At 44.1% G+C, this 19,028-nt stretch overlaps 1 protein-coding gene across 1 annotated transcript in view; it reads left to right on the top strand.

Annotated features, from left to right (window-relative positions):
- LOC111237630 (IQ motif and SEC7 domain-containing protein 2-like) overlaps positions 1–19,028 on the top strand; it is a 138,768-nt gene that overhangs the window by 102,783 nt on the left and 16,957 nt on the right. The window contains exons 2-8 of the mRNA XM_022766788.1: positions 11,246–11,414; positions 13,503–13,670; positions 14,899–15,072; positions 15,240–15,335; positions 16,011–16,642; positions 17,396–18,343; positions 18,541–18,699. Of these exons, the coding sequence (XP_022622509.1) occupies positions 11,246–11,414; positions 13,503–13,670; positions 14,899–15,072; positions 15,240–15,335; positions 16,011–16,642; positions 17,396–18,343; positions 18,541–18,699 (2,346 nt within the window). The remainder of the gene's footprint in view (positions 1–11,245; positions 11,415–13,502; positions 13,671–14,898; positions 15,073–15,239; positions 15,336–16,010; positions 16,643–17,395; positions 18,344–18,540; positions 18,700–19,028) is intronic.

Here is a 19,028-nt window from a genome sequence, read left to right as displayed (position 1 = left end):
AACTAGGAGGTCAGACAAATGTGAAAGGAAAAGAGCGCTGTCGGTTTCAGGCAGATTCAGAATTTATGAATCAGTCGTCAGCAGCGCATGTTGGTAGTCTGGTGTCCAGAGGTGTTTGGTGCAGCTGCAGCTCAGGTGGAAACATGAGCAGGATGGGAAACAGATTGAATTCAGGATCAGTTGATGTGTTTTGGGCCAAAGTCAGTCAGGACCAATCAAATCACATCTTTACTTTCCTTTCAAAACAGTGTGCTGTGCCTCTGGCGCTCTGACAATTTACTGATGGAGAGAGCAGATTGGAACAGGCTGTGAGAGAGGAGTGGGGAAACCACAGGAGAATAAAGCACACCTTAAATTAGATCAGATGGAGAGGAGAGAACATGTTTGGTTAACCTGTGTTCTCTTTATCTGTTTGGTAGAGATCCATCAACCTCTGCGGAGGAGGGAATGTTAAACCCAGGTCCCACACTCTGTTACTTGAGACTTGATTTCAGGTCAAGACAATGATGAATTAATTTGAGTTGAAGCTGATAGAACCCCTCTGTGCTACTTAAAACTGACATAATGAAACTGGTTCTCTACTGTTGTGCTTTTGCCTCATTTGTGTTTCTACATTTTGGGCTTGACAGTAATGACACAGATTAACATGGATTTGATGTATTATGCTCTATAGTCAAAATAAAATCCACACAAGGATGTGTGTAATCAGCCCATTCTCTTAGGACTTATGTCTTTATTAGATCATTCTGAAGGATGGTTTACACCCAGTGCCAAAGGAGGAAGTATAACATTTACATTTACTAATTTAATTTTTACAAGTGAGGGACAACACTAAAACCTCAGTGCAGTAAGAGACCTTGGTGTAAGTACTAAGTACTACATAAATTTAACAAATGCAGGGTTGTAAAGGAGTGTACCAAAAGTGCATAGTAAGTGCTAGTTAGTCATGTTAGGGTGTTAGAGGTGTGAGGAGAGGAGGTGCTCTCTGAAGCGATAAATCTTCAAGCGATTCTTTAAGATAGATAGGGATGCCCCTGCTCTGTTCCACCATCGCGGAAACACAGACCAGAACAGTCTGGACTGTGGCTGTCCTGTGTGCAGGGATGGTAATGTCAGGCGACATTCCTATGAGGAATGCAGTGGCAGAGAAGGAGCATAAGGCTGTATGATTGAGTTCAAGTGGATGGTGCAGACCCAGAACTTACTCTGAAAGCAGCATTAATGATTGAATTTGAGTCAGGCCGCCATGGGTGGCCAGTGGATTGTATTATTATACAGTATGTCAAAATGTAAGGGTGTGAAGGCCAAAGTGGGGAATTGTATGTAATGCATATGTCCAAGTGATTTAGTAATGTTCAGGTTAAAAGAAATGGGCTAAAACTGGGCTAATTTTAACTGAAAATGAAAAGTACTAGGAACTGTTTCAGCCTTGTAGTATCACCTGACTTATGATTTAATTAAATAGTTTTAGTTGCCTGACCATACTTAAAGGAGCTATTTGTAAGTTTTGCTAATGCTGCATAGCCAACGTTAGAATAAACAGCTGTTTACTTACCAAGGAACGTGAGTTCAGCATCACACTTCATTGCTTTACTCACCAAGAGCTGTCTCCAGAGGTGGCAAGCAACGCCATTGTCTTTTCTTCTACTGAAGTTAGCATGCTAACCAGCTAGCCTTGGCCCATCTTCCCTTCTGATAGCAATTCACTGTAACCTCCAGTCTGCCCTGAAGACGTAGCGCTGCTCAGAGGGCGTATTATAACCTCTTGTCTTGTAAATGCAACAATGGCTGAAGCTCTTTTCAAGTGACTATTGCCACCACCCGCTCCCAGCAAGAAAGCAAGTTTGGCAGCAGAGAAAACTTACAAATAACCCCTTTAGCTACTCTGTAGTTTCCATGAGTGTGTGTTGTGAGTGTAATTACCTAACTGTAGGGACAATTGATTAAATCACATTGGCATTGAAGATACAGAAAAAATGTAAAGAGAGAGGAAAAACATGAGAGGACGTTAAGAATGAAAAAAAAAACATGAGACCATCTGTAGGGGAGAATGAGGCAAAAAACGAGAGAGAGAGATAGAGAGAGAGAGAGAGAGAGGTGGGGCTGACACACATGTACTGTAGTTGTTGTGAGTAGCAGCTCGATGCCTCGGGGTTTGGTGCCATTTGGTGCCTGTTTGGACAACGAGCCATACAAAATACACACATACACACACACACACACACACAGAAACATGCACACACACACACACACACACACACACACACACACACACACACACACACACACACACACACACAGACACACACACACACACACACACACACACACACACACACACACACACACACACACACACACACACACACAGAAATTCACACAGTAACACATCAATACAGAAACACAAACCTTTCACACACACACACAATCTCTCTCTCTCCCTTTCTCTCGCTCTCTCTTTCTCTCTCTCCCTGGTAAAACAAGGCCTGGATAAACTGTGTCTCACTAACACACATTTCCCTGAGTCCCCATTGTGTCCTAATGTAGAGCGCTGCAAGCCTACGGGGCAGTGGAGCAGAGTGGTTGCTGGTTCCAATCCCTGGGACAATCTGGCCAAAGAAACATGAATGGAGATACCCTGATTTGTTCAGATTAAACAAAGGAGATTTAACATGTTAATTTTTGAGATTTTAATATGTATGGACAGAGCCAGGCTAGCTGTTTCCACCTGTTCTTGGTGTTTATGCTAAGCTAAGCTAGCCGGCTGCTGGCTGAAGCTTCATATTGACAGAACAGGACACATATGTGCAGCTTTTATTTTTATGCCTCCGTGCCGGCGACAGCCAGAACCGGAGGCATGTTGTTTTCAGGTTGTCTGCCCGTCCCATTCTCGTGGACGCAATTTCTCAGTAACGCCTTGATGGAACTTCTTCAAACATTCACTACGACTCAAGGATGAACATATTAGATTTTGGTGGTCAAAAGTCAAGGTGAGTGACCTCACAAATCTCAAGAACTCCTCAAGGGAATCCCTTCAGATTTGGCACAAATGTCTGCTGGGACTCAAAGATGAATTGATCAGACTTTGGTGGTCAAAGGTCAGGGTCAGGCTGACCTCACAAAAAGTGGTTTTGGCCGTTACTCAAGACACAGCAATTATCACAAAATTTCACACAAATGGTAAATATTTTGCATGACTCTGGATAAACAGGGCAGAAACTAGTCTGAGTGGCGGAGGCATACAACCGCGAGGCGGTAGTTCCAGTTTTTTAATGAAATTCTTTCGTATAACCTCTGATCTGCATCGAAGTCTGACCTGTAATATGATACAGTGATTATGGTTTATATTCAGTTAGTGCCCCCTCCGCTTTGTCTGTACCAGAGTCAAACTGTAGCTGTGGGAGGATAAAGCTTTTACTGTTGATGATTGCAGGTTAAAGTGGGGTTATATCCAAAGTTTTCAACTGCATCCCATGGTCTTCTTCAGCCACATGACAACAAGACATTGAAATCATAACCGGTGTGTCTCTTAGAATATGGTCTTTAAGTCACTCATCAAGTTCTATACTTAGATCACATGATGACACAGTTCAGGAATAATGAAGGAAGACATGGACTTTGGTTGAAAGCTCTGGAGAAATCTATAAAGTGACCTTGAGTTTGAAATATTGTATCACAGATATCTGTTCCTAAGGTCAAGAAAGAATCACACACACACACACACACACCTAAGCTGTGTATGTAATTACTGACCTCAACAGTTAATCACAGAACCTTATTAATTACAACAGAATGACACACTGACCTCCTGCGTGAGTGACTTGGACAGAGCTCTGTGTGTGTGTGTGTGTCTGTGTGTGTGTGTGTGTGTGTCTGTGTGTGTGTGTGTGTGTGTGTGTGTGTGTGCGCGCGCTCCCATGTGGTGTCAGACTTACTCAGTCTGTATTATTATACCGTAGCACTCTGCAGTGTGACAGCCGGAGGCTACGGAGGCCCACAGGGGACAATAGCAGCGGAGGACACAGCAGCCAAATAAAATGTCCTTCTCAAGCAAAGACACCGTTATTTAACAGCTAATTTACTTCAAGTAGAAAACTACTGTTTAGTCTAAATGTAAACCCCACAGTCGTACCGGCACCACTTAGAGGCTGCAGTGTTGCAGTGTTTGATCACATCAGTATGACACTGATTCAGATTCAGTGCGTCAGAGCAGGGGACAGACAAAGACAAGTATCTGTCTCTGTGTGGTTGTCTCGGTCCACACCTGAGTTCAGATCTAATGAAACAAATATCACACCAGGAGGGAAATAAAACTGTCTGATTCAAAAACAGTGCAGGTTTGAAACCAGACTAAACATCATCTGAGCTCTTCAGTAAACCCTGGTCTCTAAATAAATACATTTTTGATTCTCTATCATATTTCATGCCTCCCTGGTTGGTTTGTCATTGAGTTAGAAGTGAGTCAGGTCAGTGAATCATCAGGTCATCTTCCTCCTCAACCTCCTCCTCCTCCTCCTCCTCCTCCTCCTCCACCTCCTTCATTGTTACTGGTGTCGCTGTGAGACCAGCCTCGTCTCACTGGGAGCCGCTGTCTGTTCTGTCACAGCGCTGCACCCTCACTTCCTGTTTGTCATGGCTGTTGTGTACAGCTGGTGGAGTCACTGCTTGTCAGCTTCACAGCAGCACACATCCCATCAGGAGGTGTTTCCCAAACTGAATTTCCATTTCTGTTTCTCAAATTTCAGGATTTGATACTGTAAGTGTTTTGGGCTCAGCACCCCCTCACCCCACTACTGACTGATCTGTCAGAGTCAGTAGTTGATGTTATTATCCTCTGTATCCACTGACTGTGATCACTTCCTGTTGGAAAGTCAACCAAAAACAACTTGAGACGCAAAAACGACCACAAAACAACCACAAAGAGATGTAGAGATGCAAAACTAATTATGCTGGTGCAGTCACATCTTTACAAATGTGCACCCCTCTTTCAGTTGTGCCCTAGTGTCGCCTAGCAACAAAACGTAACTCTGGGTCATAATAACCTGCTGCACAGATGAACTATGGGCTCATTTTTTACAGGAGTACAGTGTGTGTCTCCCAGACATGTAAGGTCATTTCCAGTGACAGTCACACGTCTCTGTCAGTATTTTACTGAATTCATGCAGAACACATGATGTTGTTGGTTGGGAAATCCCCTTGTCTGCTGTCTCCAAGCACAAACAAACAAGAGAGAACTGCAGAATAAACTGAACATTACAGCCTGATTCTTTATTCCTTGAAAATGCGGAGGTGGACCTCAGAATTGACTCTGTTCCACCTGACACTCCATGATGTGAATATTTCAGGCATCCTGGTCTTGTGGGCAGCTGACTGACGCAGCAACTGATTGTCTTTATGTTCTGGGTTGTTTGGCCTGTTGCTGGCTGCAGGGGGAGAGAGGGAAACAGTCTATGTGGAGGCACTACATGTGAGCACATCCATGCTTCAGTGTATCAGTGTGTGTTTGTATTGTTTGTGCAGCAACTGGCATCATTGCTTTGACACTGTAACCCACATAAATCAGATGGATTTCTAATCAGTGTGTGTGTGTGCATGTGTGTGTTTGCGTGTGTGTGCTTGTGTGTGTCTTGTAGGATGCATGTTGCTACCAGTGTGTTGTTAGTTACCGCCCCTGGCGTTGAATGCAGAATGACAAACAGAAACAGAGTGTGTGTTGAAGTGTGTGTGTTTTTCTGTGTGTGAGGGAAATGCAGGTTTACGTCTGAAAGGAAAAACAGAAGACCAGAAACAAACATAAAAATGAAAAACTGTACTGAACCTCATTAGCGTGTGTGTCCTCTTCCCCCGGACTCATGTGGTTTCACAGGAGAAACAAGCTGCCGAGCAGAGCCAAGGTTTACATGTGAGTGTTGTCTTTTTTTCACGCTGGAGTGGGTTTATAAGTATAGTAGATGTTACTGTCTGTTGTACTGGGTTTTACAGAGTGTAGTCGAGTTTAGTGAGAATGTTACAGTGACACAGACCAGATTATTCACTGTACATCCAGGAGATAAATGGTAACCGTTTCTTATTATTATTTATTATTCATTTAGTTATTTATTTATTATTTAATTTTATTTATTATTTTACACTTTTCTGGCGTTGAAGTGTTGATCCATAAGAGGATATATTTGTGGTTTTAAGAACCAAAAAACAGTGTAGTTTTACATCTCCTCTCTCAGGCTTCTCTCTGGAGGTCTAGTGACAACAGGTCGGTGAGCCAATCGAAAGAGACAGTCTGAGCCTCTCTTCTGATTGGCTGACTTAATAAACTTAAACTCAATTAAAATATAGAAGATTTCAAGTAAACACTCAGAGAGACCAAATCCTGCAAGGTTGGATAGTGGTAGGAAGTCCTGACGGCTCGTTTTGAGGCTCAGTTTCTGAATACAGGCTGTGAGCATTTCTCTGTGGACCAAGCACTTTCATACTTTCACAGTATTAATATAGAACCTAGACCTGCTTTATAATCAAAGAACACATGGAGATCCACCTTTATACTATATGGGACCTTTAAGATTATTACAGCTCACAATAATAACGCTGTATGAACAGCAGCAGTAGCAGCAGCAGGTGAGAGCATGGCTTTCAGGTGAACAGAGCACTGATGGATTAATGCCACATTAATGCCATACTGGACTTATTTACATTATTGACTTATATATAGTGTTGACATCAAGATCCAAGTTGTGATTTTGTCTGAGAAACTCAAATTTCTCTGAAAGCTCCAATGTATCCAACTTTGCACTTACTAATACAGAAGTCCCCGAAAACCAAACAAACATGGACGCCTCACATCAGTTAAAGACCGATGTGTACGGTGCATTCAGAAAGTCTTCAGACCACTTCACTCTGTTCACATGTTGTTTTGTTGCAGTTTTATGCTAAAATCATTTAATGAAAATTTTTCCCTCACCGACTCTTAGTTCCCCATGATGACAAAGTGAAAACAGAATTTTAGAAATTTTTGCAAATTTATGAAAAAGGAGAAACTGAAATATCACATTTAAAATAAGTATTCAGACACTTTACTAAAGACTCAGTTGAAGCAACTTTTGGCAGAAATTACAACCTCTGGTCGCCTTGGAGATGATGTCACAAGCTTTGGAGTGTTCTGCCGTTCTTCTCTGCAGATCCCCTCAGGCTCTGTCAGGTAAGATGGGGACGTCAGTGGACTGACATTTTCCGGATCTCCAGATGTTGGATTGAGTTGAACCCAGGGCTCTGGCTGGTCCACTCATGGAGTTGTCCCTAAGCCATTCTTGTTGTTGTTGTCTTGGCTGTGACCTTCAGGTCATTGTCTAGTTGGAAGTTGAATCTCCAGCCCAGTCTGAGATCCTGAGCTCTGGATCAGGTTTTTATTAAGAATACTTTGCTCCTTTCAGCTTTCCTTCAATTCTGATCAGTCTCCCTGTCCCTGCTGCTGCCACCACCATACTTTACCATTGAGGATAGTATCAGGCAGCTGATGAGTGGTGCCTGGTTTCCTCCTGACGTGACGCTTAGAATTGAGGCAAGACAGTTCAGTCTCGGTTTCATCAGACCAGAGAATCTTGTTAACAAACTGTCACTGCCATGAAGCCCAGATCAATGCAGCGCTGCAGTGATGGTTGTCCTTCTGGAAGTTTCTCAAATCTCCACTCAGGATCTCTGGAGCTTAGCCAGGGTGACCATCAGGTTCTTGGTCACCTTCTCCCCCTCCCCCTCAGTTTGGCTGGGCGGCCAGCTCTTAGTAGAGTCCAGGTGAATTCCCTCCAGCCCCATGAATTCACCATCCTCTACCATCAATCCCATGTGATTTAAAGGCAGCATTAGTTCCCAGCCATAATTAAAATGGTGTGTTAATTTTCATTTATCATTAAGCAGTAAAATGCATGGTGCGCCTCATTTACTTTATTGTATCGCATCATTTGCAGTGTGACTACGGCACTGCATGCATATACACGATATCGTTACTGAAAGAATATGTTAATCAGTGCCAACAGAAAGCAATATGTTTTATGTTTATGGTTTGTGGCCAACTGACGAAGTGACCATATCAATTGAGCACATAACAAATTCTGTTGTGGTAAAGTTGTGTAAACCTGGTTTGTAACCTTAGGTAAAATCATTTTTAGTTTCTGATACTCTCTATTTTGAGCCCTGTGGGTTATAATTTTATTTTTGATGGATCACAAGAAGGTCAATTGAAGTTCAATTCTAGCATCTTTTTAGGAAAATATTCACTAGAATTAAAATCATTGTTTGTATATAGATATGAATTTTAACCAGAAAAATATAGGTTTCAGTAGCATTGTATGCAGCCCCATCACTTCACTAACAGGACAGGACAGCCTGAGAGACGAAACCCATGGCAACGAAAAATCTGATAATCGAACGTGTACTACTCACTGCTTTGAGGGCCCAGTAATAACTGAAGGCACCTCTGATGAACATATCAACACAGATCTACAAACATTAGGGGCACATGTCCCACCATGATCCCCAGTGGAAATTAAGAATCTGTATTATCTTATTCATATGGTACCTGATACGGATTTTACTGGTTAGCAATGCCCCACTGCTGCAACGAGTGCTGAGCAACAAAGATGGAGACAGAGGATTAAAAAGTAAAATCTGGCACAGAAGTGACGGTCTTCTAATGTCAGGGTCACCTGAAGTTTCCTGTGTGACCTCAGTGTGCTGCAGCCTGCCAGAGGAAGCTGCCAGCGTGGTGCTAAGTGCACGGCCGGGGTATAAATCAAACATACCTCACCTCAATTCAACCCTGCAGCTGGCTCAGGCTCAGGGAAAGGAAAGGAATGGACAGAGGAGATGAAAGGGAATGTGAGGAGAAGTAAGAAAAGGAAAGGAAATAAGAGAAAAGGGGAGAAGAGATGAGGCAAGAAAGGGAAAGGAAAGAGATGAGTTGGAAGGAGAGGAGAAGATGAGGGCAGAGGAGTTAAAGGAAAGGAAAAGAGGTGATAGATGAGATGGAGAGGAAAAGAAGAAAGAAAAGGAAAGGAAATAAGAGGTGAGGAGGAGAAGGGAAAGGAGAGAGGAGAGGAGCTGAGAGAAGAAGAAGAAGAACACAATGATCTGTGTGTTATTAGTTAAAACAGTGTTTGGTCTTTATTGTAATTTATATGAAAATGTGGTCATATTATAGGAAGAACATAAATGCACATCATTCCAAAGGACATTCATTTACAGTAGTTTGTCTTACAACTGTGAAAGGAAATGAGAAGGAAGGAGATAGAAAGAGTGAGGAGAGAAAAGGAGGAAAGGAAAAAGAAAATGAACAGGAGATGGGAAGAGGAGAGGAAGAGAAGAGAGAGGTGGATGGATGGTATGGATGTGAAGAGAGAAAAGGGAGGAGGGAAATGATAGAGAGGAGATGGGAGGAAAGTAAGGAAAGCAAAGGAAGAGGGAGAAAAGAGAAGAAAAGATGATGATGAAGGGGAGGAGGAGAGAAACAGAGTTGGAAACAGAAACAGTTAGCAATTATCTAGAGTACCTTCCTCTCAGTTTTTACTGCAGAGCCTCTCCGGGATATATGAGTGCAGTCACTTCTCAGCTGTGTGTGCATGTGTGTGTGCGTGTGTGTGTGCGTGCGTGCGTGCGTGCGTGAGAGAGAGGATTTAATATATCAAAGTTTTGGGATATAAATGCCACATCATCCCAGAATAACGTCTTCACCTCTCACACACACAAACACACACACACACACACACACACACACACACACACTGAGTCACATGAGGGTGACTCATGGCTAACAGCAGTATGTGTGTGAGTGTGTGTCACTGTGGGGGTGTGTACAGTGTACGTGAGTGTGGGTGTACAGTGTGTTGTGTTTGAGAGAGGCACAGCATGAGTGTGTGGGAGCACGTGTGTGTGAGCGTGTGCGTGTGAGCTTGGCAGCGCCCACATTAGCATCTCTGCCAGCTTCACGGTGTCTTAGATTAACAGTGAAGAGCCCCTTTGATGATGAAACACAGACTAAAGATGGCCGACACAGATTCTTCTGCTTTTCTCCTCTCATCTCCTCCTTGATTAATCAATGAATCGATTGATCATCTATCAGTCATAATGTTTTCTGCTCTGTCTGCAGTTGCTGACACTGCGGTGTCGCTCAGTCTCTCTGCTGAGTTGGTGACCGACCGGTCACATGTTGTCAAACTGTCACCTGATTAGTGACGCTGAACCGGTTTAATCTAGTTTGTCCCAGTTTGTCTGGTTCATTCTGGTTTGATTTCTCAAGTCCAGTTGAATCTGTTTTAGCTCCTGTTGTCTGATCATGTTCTGGTTGATCGTTCTGGTTCAATCTGGATTTTTCAGGTTTAGTCTAGTTTTGTTGAATTTAATTTGTTCCCATTTAGTCTGGTCCAGTTTACTCCAGTTTGATCCACTCAGTCTGTTTCTGCTACATTGGTCCAAATTAACCAGGTTTATATCAGTTTAATCTGGTTTAGTTTAGTCTGATTTGTTCCAGCTTCACTGGTCTGGTCCAGTTTTTTACTGATTGGTCCAGTTTGTCTGATTTACCCCGATATAGTCTAACCTGTTCCAGGTTCACTGGTTTGATCCAGTTTAGTTTTAAACCGGTTTGTTTAAGTAAAGTTTGGTTTTCTGGTTTGTTTTGCCCGAATTTATACATTTAGTCCACTTTGGCCCAGTTGGCATTTATTTCTGGTTAGATTTGGTCTGGTCTGGTCTGGTTTGGCTTGGCTTGACCTGGTCTGGTCTGATCTGGTCTGGTCTGGTCTGGTTTGGTTTGGTTTGGTCAGTTGACAGCTGACTCGTCTGACTTTGTCTCTTTCCTCTGCCTCTCTTAGTTCTCCTCCTGCTCTTCTTTCTTATCCTGGACTTTCCCTCCCTGTCTTGTTGTGTTTCTCTTCCCCCTCATCCTCCTCCTCCTCATCATCATCATCATTCCCTCTTCTCCTCCTGTCATATTATTTTCTTCTCCTTCATTTTTGTCTATTTTTCTGTACACACTTCCTCTTCCTCCTCCTCATCCCTCTGTTCGTTCTGATTCTGTTCTCTTTTGTTTACATCACTTCTCATTTCATCCTGTTGTTTCTCTCCGTCTGTTTCTTCATCTTTCAGTTTATTTCAGTGTGACAGGAAACAAACACGTGTTATTGAATCAGTCACTTTGACCTGATTTGATCAACATTAGCAGGTGGTTAACAGCCCCTCCCCCGTCTCTGTTCTCTCTCAGTGTGGAGGGCGACTCTCAGTGTCCGGAGGCGCTCACTTTTCCTGATTCGTCTTTCGGCCATCCGCCTCCTTTCCATCGCTATAGCAACATCCCCCTCTCCAGCCCCTGTGATCCCTACAGCTCTGCCTCCACCAGCGGGCCCCTGGGAGCCTCCCACACACACACTCAGGTAACACAAACACAAGAAACTCAGACAACAGGTGTGCAGCCATTAGGTTGTTTATCACAAGAAGTTTCACCTTGTTGAATATTATTATATTATTCCAGGAGTTAGGAACCAGACGTTTAAAGGTGTAAATGTTTAAAAACTTTCAGGCCGCAATGAAAATGTATCAAATAATGAGACATTAACAAGCAAAATTATTTAATTTATTTGAAGAAAAAGGATGCACAAGGTTGTTAATTATTTCTGTTTCAAACAGTATTTATTCAATAATTATGTAATTATTTAAACTCTTAAAAGTATAAATGGTACAAACACCTTGGTAACATAATTACTCTGGAGTTAAAGTGTAATCTTTTGTACTAACGGTGTACGACTACAGTATGTACCAATACTTATGTAGAAAGTGGGGAACAAGTTGTGAAGTTATGAAATAAGGGGGTTACAATTCAGGATCTTACAAAGACCGTATACCATAGTTACTGTTTAACTACTGAGTACCTTTTCTTTAATTACAAGGTATGTATGACCTGTAACAGGTACCCACTTACCCCCTTATCCCATAACCTCACATCTTGTTCCTACAGACCTCACTTTTCTCTAGTCTGTGCCAAGTTGGTATATTTCCTACTGTGTGTAATCTAAGCTGTGGGAATGAATAAGATTTATCTGTTGTAATTACTGTGTTCCAAAGCCATTAAAACCATATTTTAGCCAGTGGCTAAAAGGATTTTCAAGTTCACTATCCATGAAAAAGATATAAAAGATGAGGGGACCATTTGTGTACTTCCTGAAAAAGAAGTTCCATAGAGAATTTTTTAATACAAGTATTTTATTTATCTTGAAGTATAAAGTGGTGACAAATTGAACACCATCAGTAGTTTTATTTTATCTTTTCTTTTATGCATTTATTTTTTAGTTTTAAGTATAGGATGTTGTTGCCTTCGCTTTTTTTTGTGGCCTACATGTAATGTGAGTCCACTCCCATCCAGAGGGTGGTGCACCTGTGCTGTTTGGTAACGGCTAAACATGCCAGAAAAAGATTTAGACTGTAGTTACAACAACAGTTTAGCTAGGTAACTAAACTAACCTAGCATGCTTGACAAGAAACCAAAGGCTAGCTAGCTAATGTTGGCAAGCAATGCTAGCAAGAATGCCAGCTAATGACACTGCATTTTTCATAGGACACAAACCATCCATCCTGGAGTGTCATTACACAGCTGCAGGTTTAAAATTATTTTTGTACTAGAAACCAAATTTAACATGAGACCGTTAAACACAGTCAGTGTTTATAAGAGGCTGTTAGCACTGACAGTGGCACAGCCACTGTACAATAAATAATATGTTCAGCCTTGTACCAGTTCACTGTTAATGAAAAGCAGACTACTAAAGATAATAAACAAGGTTTCAAAATTTTAGAATGATCTCATCATACAGTAAAGTAAAGCTAAATTGTAATACAAATACAATAATTATTGTACACCTGACAGCACTGATGACTGTGTAAATGTTTCTTTACTTGTTGCGATGTCTTACACCTGTGTATAGGGGTTTGTCGTCTTCATTATGATGGTGAGTAAAATGACAGCTACTTGGTAATGAGCAAAGCTACAAAAATAACCCACACTGTAAAAAAAAACAATAGAAGGAGTAGAAATAACAACATGACTGAAACTGAAAATTGTTATGAATTTACCACCAGTGTAATTAACCAGTCAGCGTATGATTACTTTGCTAAAATATGAGGAATTCTAATTACAAAGCAGGAAAAAACAGTGGTTTAACTTGTTTAACATCCTCTGTTGTCGTTAGCTGCTTTACAGTGCTGCTTTGTGAGCTGTTAGCTAGGCAGTGGGCCAGCCCATGTGTCTGTTTTGGAGGTCGTTGTAGAGGTCAACACTGAGGCAAGAATTACTCACTCAGCAAATACAGTCAGAAACTCATGATGTTGTAACATGGCTAACCGTGTATTGAGGTGCACCGGCTCTTAACTTGTGTTTTTGCTACTTTTACTTCATTCTTTATTCTCAGCTGACTTTAAAGTTTGAGTCTGAAACTAAAAATCTGTCTCCCTCTCTTCTTCTCCTCCTTCAGGGCAGCTCTCCCATCTCTCCCCCCAGCCCGGCGAGCCTCGCCTGGGCTCAGCGCAGCAGACACCAGCCGGCCAGCCTGGCGCTCCGCAAGCAAGAGGAGGAGGAGAGCAAACGCTGCAAGGCTCTCTCTGACAGCTATGAGCTCTCTACAGACCTCCAGGACAAGAAGGTACAGCGCCACAGTATTGGACTCATGGACAGTTCCAGTGGGGTTTTCGTGTAATCGTCTCTTGTTATGTTACAGTCTTTTCAAACAGAGAACACCCCCCAGCAGCGTATAAAGCACGTCAAAACGCCCACACCTATTGTTTTACGTACACACACTTCACTGTGGGTTGATGCTCAGCGCTGTGTCACGATACGCCTGTCCTATTTACAAGCGTTGATGCGCTTCAACGTAATTTTATCACATTTGATACACACATCAGTGCATCCCGGTTTTTGTCTGTATGTTGTCTAGTGTTTTCTACAGATACCAAATGATGTGATGAAGATGATGCTCTGTGTTTCTGTTTTGAAGATTTGCTAACAGTAACTGTTAATAACCTTTATGGAAATCAGTTCATTTACAGACTGTTTGCAGAAACTAGTGGATCCATGGACGTTATAATCGTCCACATTTGAAAAAACCTAATATATTCTCCTCAGACTTACTGATTCTATATTATTACTACGCACTATAGCTGTGTCCCAACACAGGGCCCACATCCTTCAGATAACGCAGTCTATGAGGGTGTGGCTCGTCATAGCCGCCGTAGACTGAAGGCCGAATGAAAATGAGACAGTCTGGCCTATGAAGGGTTTTCGCTTTGCGTGACCAGCTGTTCCCGCCTTTACCATTGTGTCACAAAGCGTTGCTCCTGTTACCTAGCAATTTTGACAACACATAACTTTTTAAGGCCCTTGGTATAGCAGTTGTTCTGTTAGCTGTTGATCTGAGCTGAAACCCAATACTTCAATACTTTGATGTAATCCTCAGGCTCTCTGTCGATGTTGTTTGCTGCCATGTTATTTTTATTATCGGAGCGCAATGAATCTTGGGAAAGGTTGGCCCACGAAGGTTCCACTCGTTGGAGCCTTCGTTGCCCTGGAAAAGCAGGACGCATTTGAAGGAGCCTTCGAAATGGGAGAGCCTAGTCGTACCGCTGTGATGCAATCAATCTTCAAATGCAGCCTCCAAAGGATGCAGCCCCCGAATGGAGACACAGCTTCTAGTGTGTGGTAGTCTACTTTGGTCATTATTGTCTCCAAAGAGAGCTTTCCATAGGATTTATTATTGATGATATTATCATTTATTCTGGTACATAACATGTTTTCTGTTCTGTGATTTGTAAGTTAAAAACGTCTGTCCTTCGTTCCCTGATTTCTCGCCTGTGTATGATCGTGCTCTCTGATAGGTGGAGATGCTGGAGAGGAAGTACGGGGGCCAGTTTGTGTCCCGACGGGCAGCGAGGACGATCCAGACGGCGTTCAGGCAGTACCGCATGAACAAGAACTTCGAGAGGCTTCGCAGCTCAGCATCCGAGAGCAGGATGACCCGGCGCATCATCCTGTCCAACATGAGGATGCAGGTACACACTGACGCAGACAGAAACAGAAATACACACACACACACACACACACACACACACACACACACACAAATAATATATATATATTTACAGTATAAAAACATCCTGTTCAGGTCCAGTTTGTGCCCACTCTGATCCTGTTTGTGTGTTTTTTCTGGTGGGTCCAGTACTCGTTTGATGAGCGTCAGCCGCAGGGTCAGGGGTCAGCAGGTCAGCAGGGGTCAGAGGACGCAGGAGACATGGACGACTCCTTCTCTAAGCAGGTAGACATACCTTCTCAGCTTTTAACAAAGCTGCCATCAACTAAAATCTGTTGATGTACTGATGGAATTAGAGCTGTGGAAATGTAAATTAAAGATCCCATATTTTACACTTGAGCGGTGAGCCAATCACCAACACCGACCTGTCGAATCAGCCAATCAGAAGAGAGGCTCTCTTCTGATTGTGAAAGAAGTCATAATATTTCAAGAATTAAAAATGTAAAATTTTGAGAGAAAAAAAAACATAATTTTAAGGAATATTACAAGCAACCAATCAAACAGGTGAAAGGACACTCACTGGCAGCATGAGCTGCTTCTTATGTAGCTAGTTATGATGATGCTGATGTACCCAAAGGTGAAACTTGTGCTAAAGTGTAACTTCACAGGACGCTCCAAAGCATCTGAAATTTCCCCTCTAAAACAACACAAAACCTAATATTACCGCTTTATTCTCATAATATTCTGACTTTTTTCTTGAAATACCGTGTCTCAAATTAAAGTTGGCGGCCACTATGGACAAGCAGAGGTCAGGTGAAACTCACCCTCAGGGGTGGGATGACTTGTAGCCAGATGAGTGAACAGGGAGACAGAACCACTGATACAGAACTGAAGGGAAACGCCTGTGTCTGACTCCCTGTGTGTCTCTGTGTTTGTTTACGTCATGTGTGTCGCCCACAGGTGAAGTCCCTGGCCGACTCCATGGACGACTCCCTCACCTGCCAGTCCGGCCGTGAAGACTCACAAGAAGCGGGGGGAGAGGGGGAGGAAGACGACGACGAGGATGAGGAGGAGGGAGATGAAGAGGAGGAAGAGGAGGAGGAGGAAGGGGAGGAGGACGAGGAGGAAGATGAGGATGAAGATTACAGACAGTGTGCATGGCGCAACACCAGCGCATCCTCCCGACGCCCCGCTGGCCGGGTGGGAGGAGTGGGGAGAGGAGGCGTGGGCGGAGGTGCCGCCATGCACGAGGACAGCACCGCCACCTCCTTCAGCGATGTCACCCTCTACATGGACGAGGGCTGCCTCCCCTCCTCGCCTCTGTCCCGCCCACCTTCCTCGCCACTCTCCCGCCCCGCCTCCAGTTCTGACACAGACTACTGGGGGGGAGGAGGGGGAGGAGGTGCAGGTGGAAGAGAGGACAGCAGGGACACCGAGGGGGGCAGCAACGCGAGCCGGAGGAGCAGCACCCCCTGTACAGAGTGTCGGGGGGAGTACAGGGGGAGGACAGGAGGAGGAGGAGGAGGAGGAGGACACCTCCCTGTCCTGACCATTGAACCGCCAAGTGACAGCTCAGTGGACATGAGTGACAGGTTAGCACAGCCAATCAGAGAGCAAGAGATAAAAACTTGTTATTGTAAAATTATTTATGTGACGTGAACACAGAAAACACAGATATTTTTTATTACACTGAAGACTTACTCACCCTCCAATAATAGTGAATGAATGAATGAATGAATAACCCGGTAACCACTATATTAGAAAGCGCTTTCCTCACACTGCTTTATGAAGGGGGATTGTACCATCAACACCCCCCCCCCTCTCTCTCACTCTCTTTTTCCCTCTCTCACTTTTACCTGCATCATCTCATCTCTTTATTTTCTGTTTCTTCTCTCCTTCCTCCTCCAGTCGTCCTTGAGAGCTGCAGCTTTGACGCAGCCAACATTATTCTGCATATTCCTCTTTCCTCCTCCCAGATGCTCCAAATGTAAAACATATTTGAGAATAAATTGATGTTTTTTCATTGTTGGTGGTTACACAATGACATAGCTCCAGTTCTTTAAGGTGAGATCAAATTACAGGGAAATTCACTAGTTACAGCAGCTCAAAAGTAGAAGAAGAGGATCTTCGTCAGGCACAGTGCCTAACGCGGATCTTTGCAGATCGAAATGTTGCTGTTTTATTAAAATTTCTGGGAGCTATTAGCACAGTGTGTGGGTCTTTTTTCTTACTCTCGCCTTTAGTGCAATCTTTTTGATCCAACTCCTGTGAAATTGCTTCTGGCTTTACACCTTATTTGTCCTGGAAATATTCTTTAACATTAACTTTATTGTTCAAATCTTAAGGTCGGAGCGAGGCTCCATCGGACGCCTGGTGTACGAACAGGAGCCGTCAGGAGTCGAGCGAGGAGGAGAGAGGGAGAGGAGGGGAGGAGGAGTGGAGGGAGAGACTGGAGAAGATGAGCGAGGAGGGGGAGGAAGCAGCGAAGCTGACTCGCCACAGGGGACCATCAAACACAAACCGAACGGTCGCTCGGTCGCCACGGCGCAGGGACAAACCCGCAGCCCCGCCAACGTCCCCCTGCCGATGCCTTCAGCCCGCACCCTGCCTACACACCCACTCCCTCACCCACTCCAACACCCACATTCACACCCCCACCCACACCCACATCCACACCCACACCCTCACCCGTCGCCCATCCCTCACCTGCCCACCATCCTCCACCATCACCCGCAGTACAGCCAGCCACATATCCTGCACATGCACCACGGGCACGGCGGCAGCCCTTACATCCAGCACGCACACCACTTCGCCCAGCACCACTACCATCACCTGCACCATCAACACCACCACCTCCCCCATGTTTACCCAGAGCCCCCCTCTTCTCCTCTGCCCTCCCCTGTACCACCGCTTACACCTCTCTCACCCCTGCCGCCGCCACTCACACCCTCACCACTGTCTTCCTCATCCTCCTCGGCCCTCCAAAACATGGAGGCCCAGCAGCAGCAGCACCTCGCCCACCACCCCCACCTCCACCACCACCACCTGCTCTGCTCGGACGGAGACAACGAGAGCGTCAACTCCACCACCACCAACTCCAACGACGACACCACCGTCAACAACTGCAGCTCCGGCTCGTCGTCGCGTGACAGCCTACGGGAGCCAATCGGAGGGGCCACACTAGGGAAACAGACCTATCAGAGAGAGAGCCGCCACAGCTGGGACTCACCCGCCTTCAACAACGACGTGGTGCAGCGGCGGCAGTACCGCATCGGACTCAACCTGTTTAACAAGTATGTGTGTTTGTATCTGTAAACGTTAGCAAAATAATCAAGAAGACAGATGATGATAAGTATGAGGCGACATAGAAATGACAAGTGAAACAACATCATGAAACATTGTGGAAAACAATTTTAAACAATTAAAAAAGTAAGCAAACAAAATCAATTAGAAAAGAAAAGACCAACTAAAAAACTTCTCTGGGCTACAGGAAGCCAGAGAAGGGGATCCAGTACCTGATTGAGAGGGGGTTTGTGTCGGACACGCCGGTGGGCATCGCCAGGTTCATCCTGGAGAGGAAAGGACTGAGCAGGCAGATGATCGGAGAGTTCCTGGGCAGCCGCCAGCAGTTCAACAAGGACGTCCTGGAGTGAGTAAAATAAACATTCACATGACGACAACACGAGAGAAAAACCAGGTTAATGTGTTTGTGTTGTATTTAAGTCCTTACAAGAATCACACGTCCTCATAAGGAGAGAAAAACCCTGCAAAGTGAGGACCTTCTCCAGGGTTAATGGTTTCTGATATGGTACAACAGTGTGACAGTTTTCCTTACATGGAATGAGTGGCAGCATCTTCTCTGTGACTGGAATCAAGGGGGTTTGTGGGGAATGTAGTCTTTTGCGTTGTGTTGTTACACAGGTTTTCTATTATTAAATGAAATAAAATTTCTATTACAGTTTGATGCTTAGTGGTTCA

Source organism: Seriola dumerili, unplaced genomic scaffold, assembly GCF_002260705.1.
Source record: "Seriola dumerili isolate Sdu_G_001 unplaced genomic scaffold, Sdu_1.0 BDQW01001051.1, whole genome shotgun sequence".
NCBI lineage: Eukaryota > Metazoa > Chordata > Actinopteri > Carangiformes > Carangidae > Seriola > Seriola dumerili.
The sequence above is the reverse complement of the archived record's forward strand: the minus strand, read 5'-3'. Positions and strand labels throughout refer to the sequence as shown.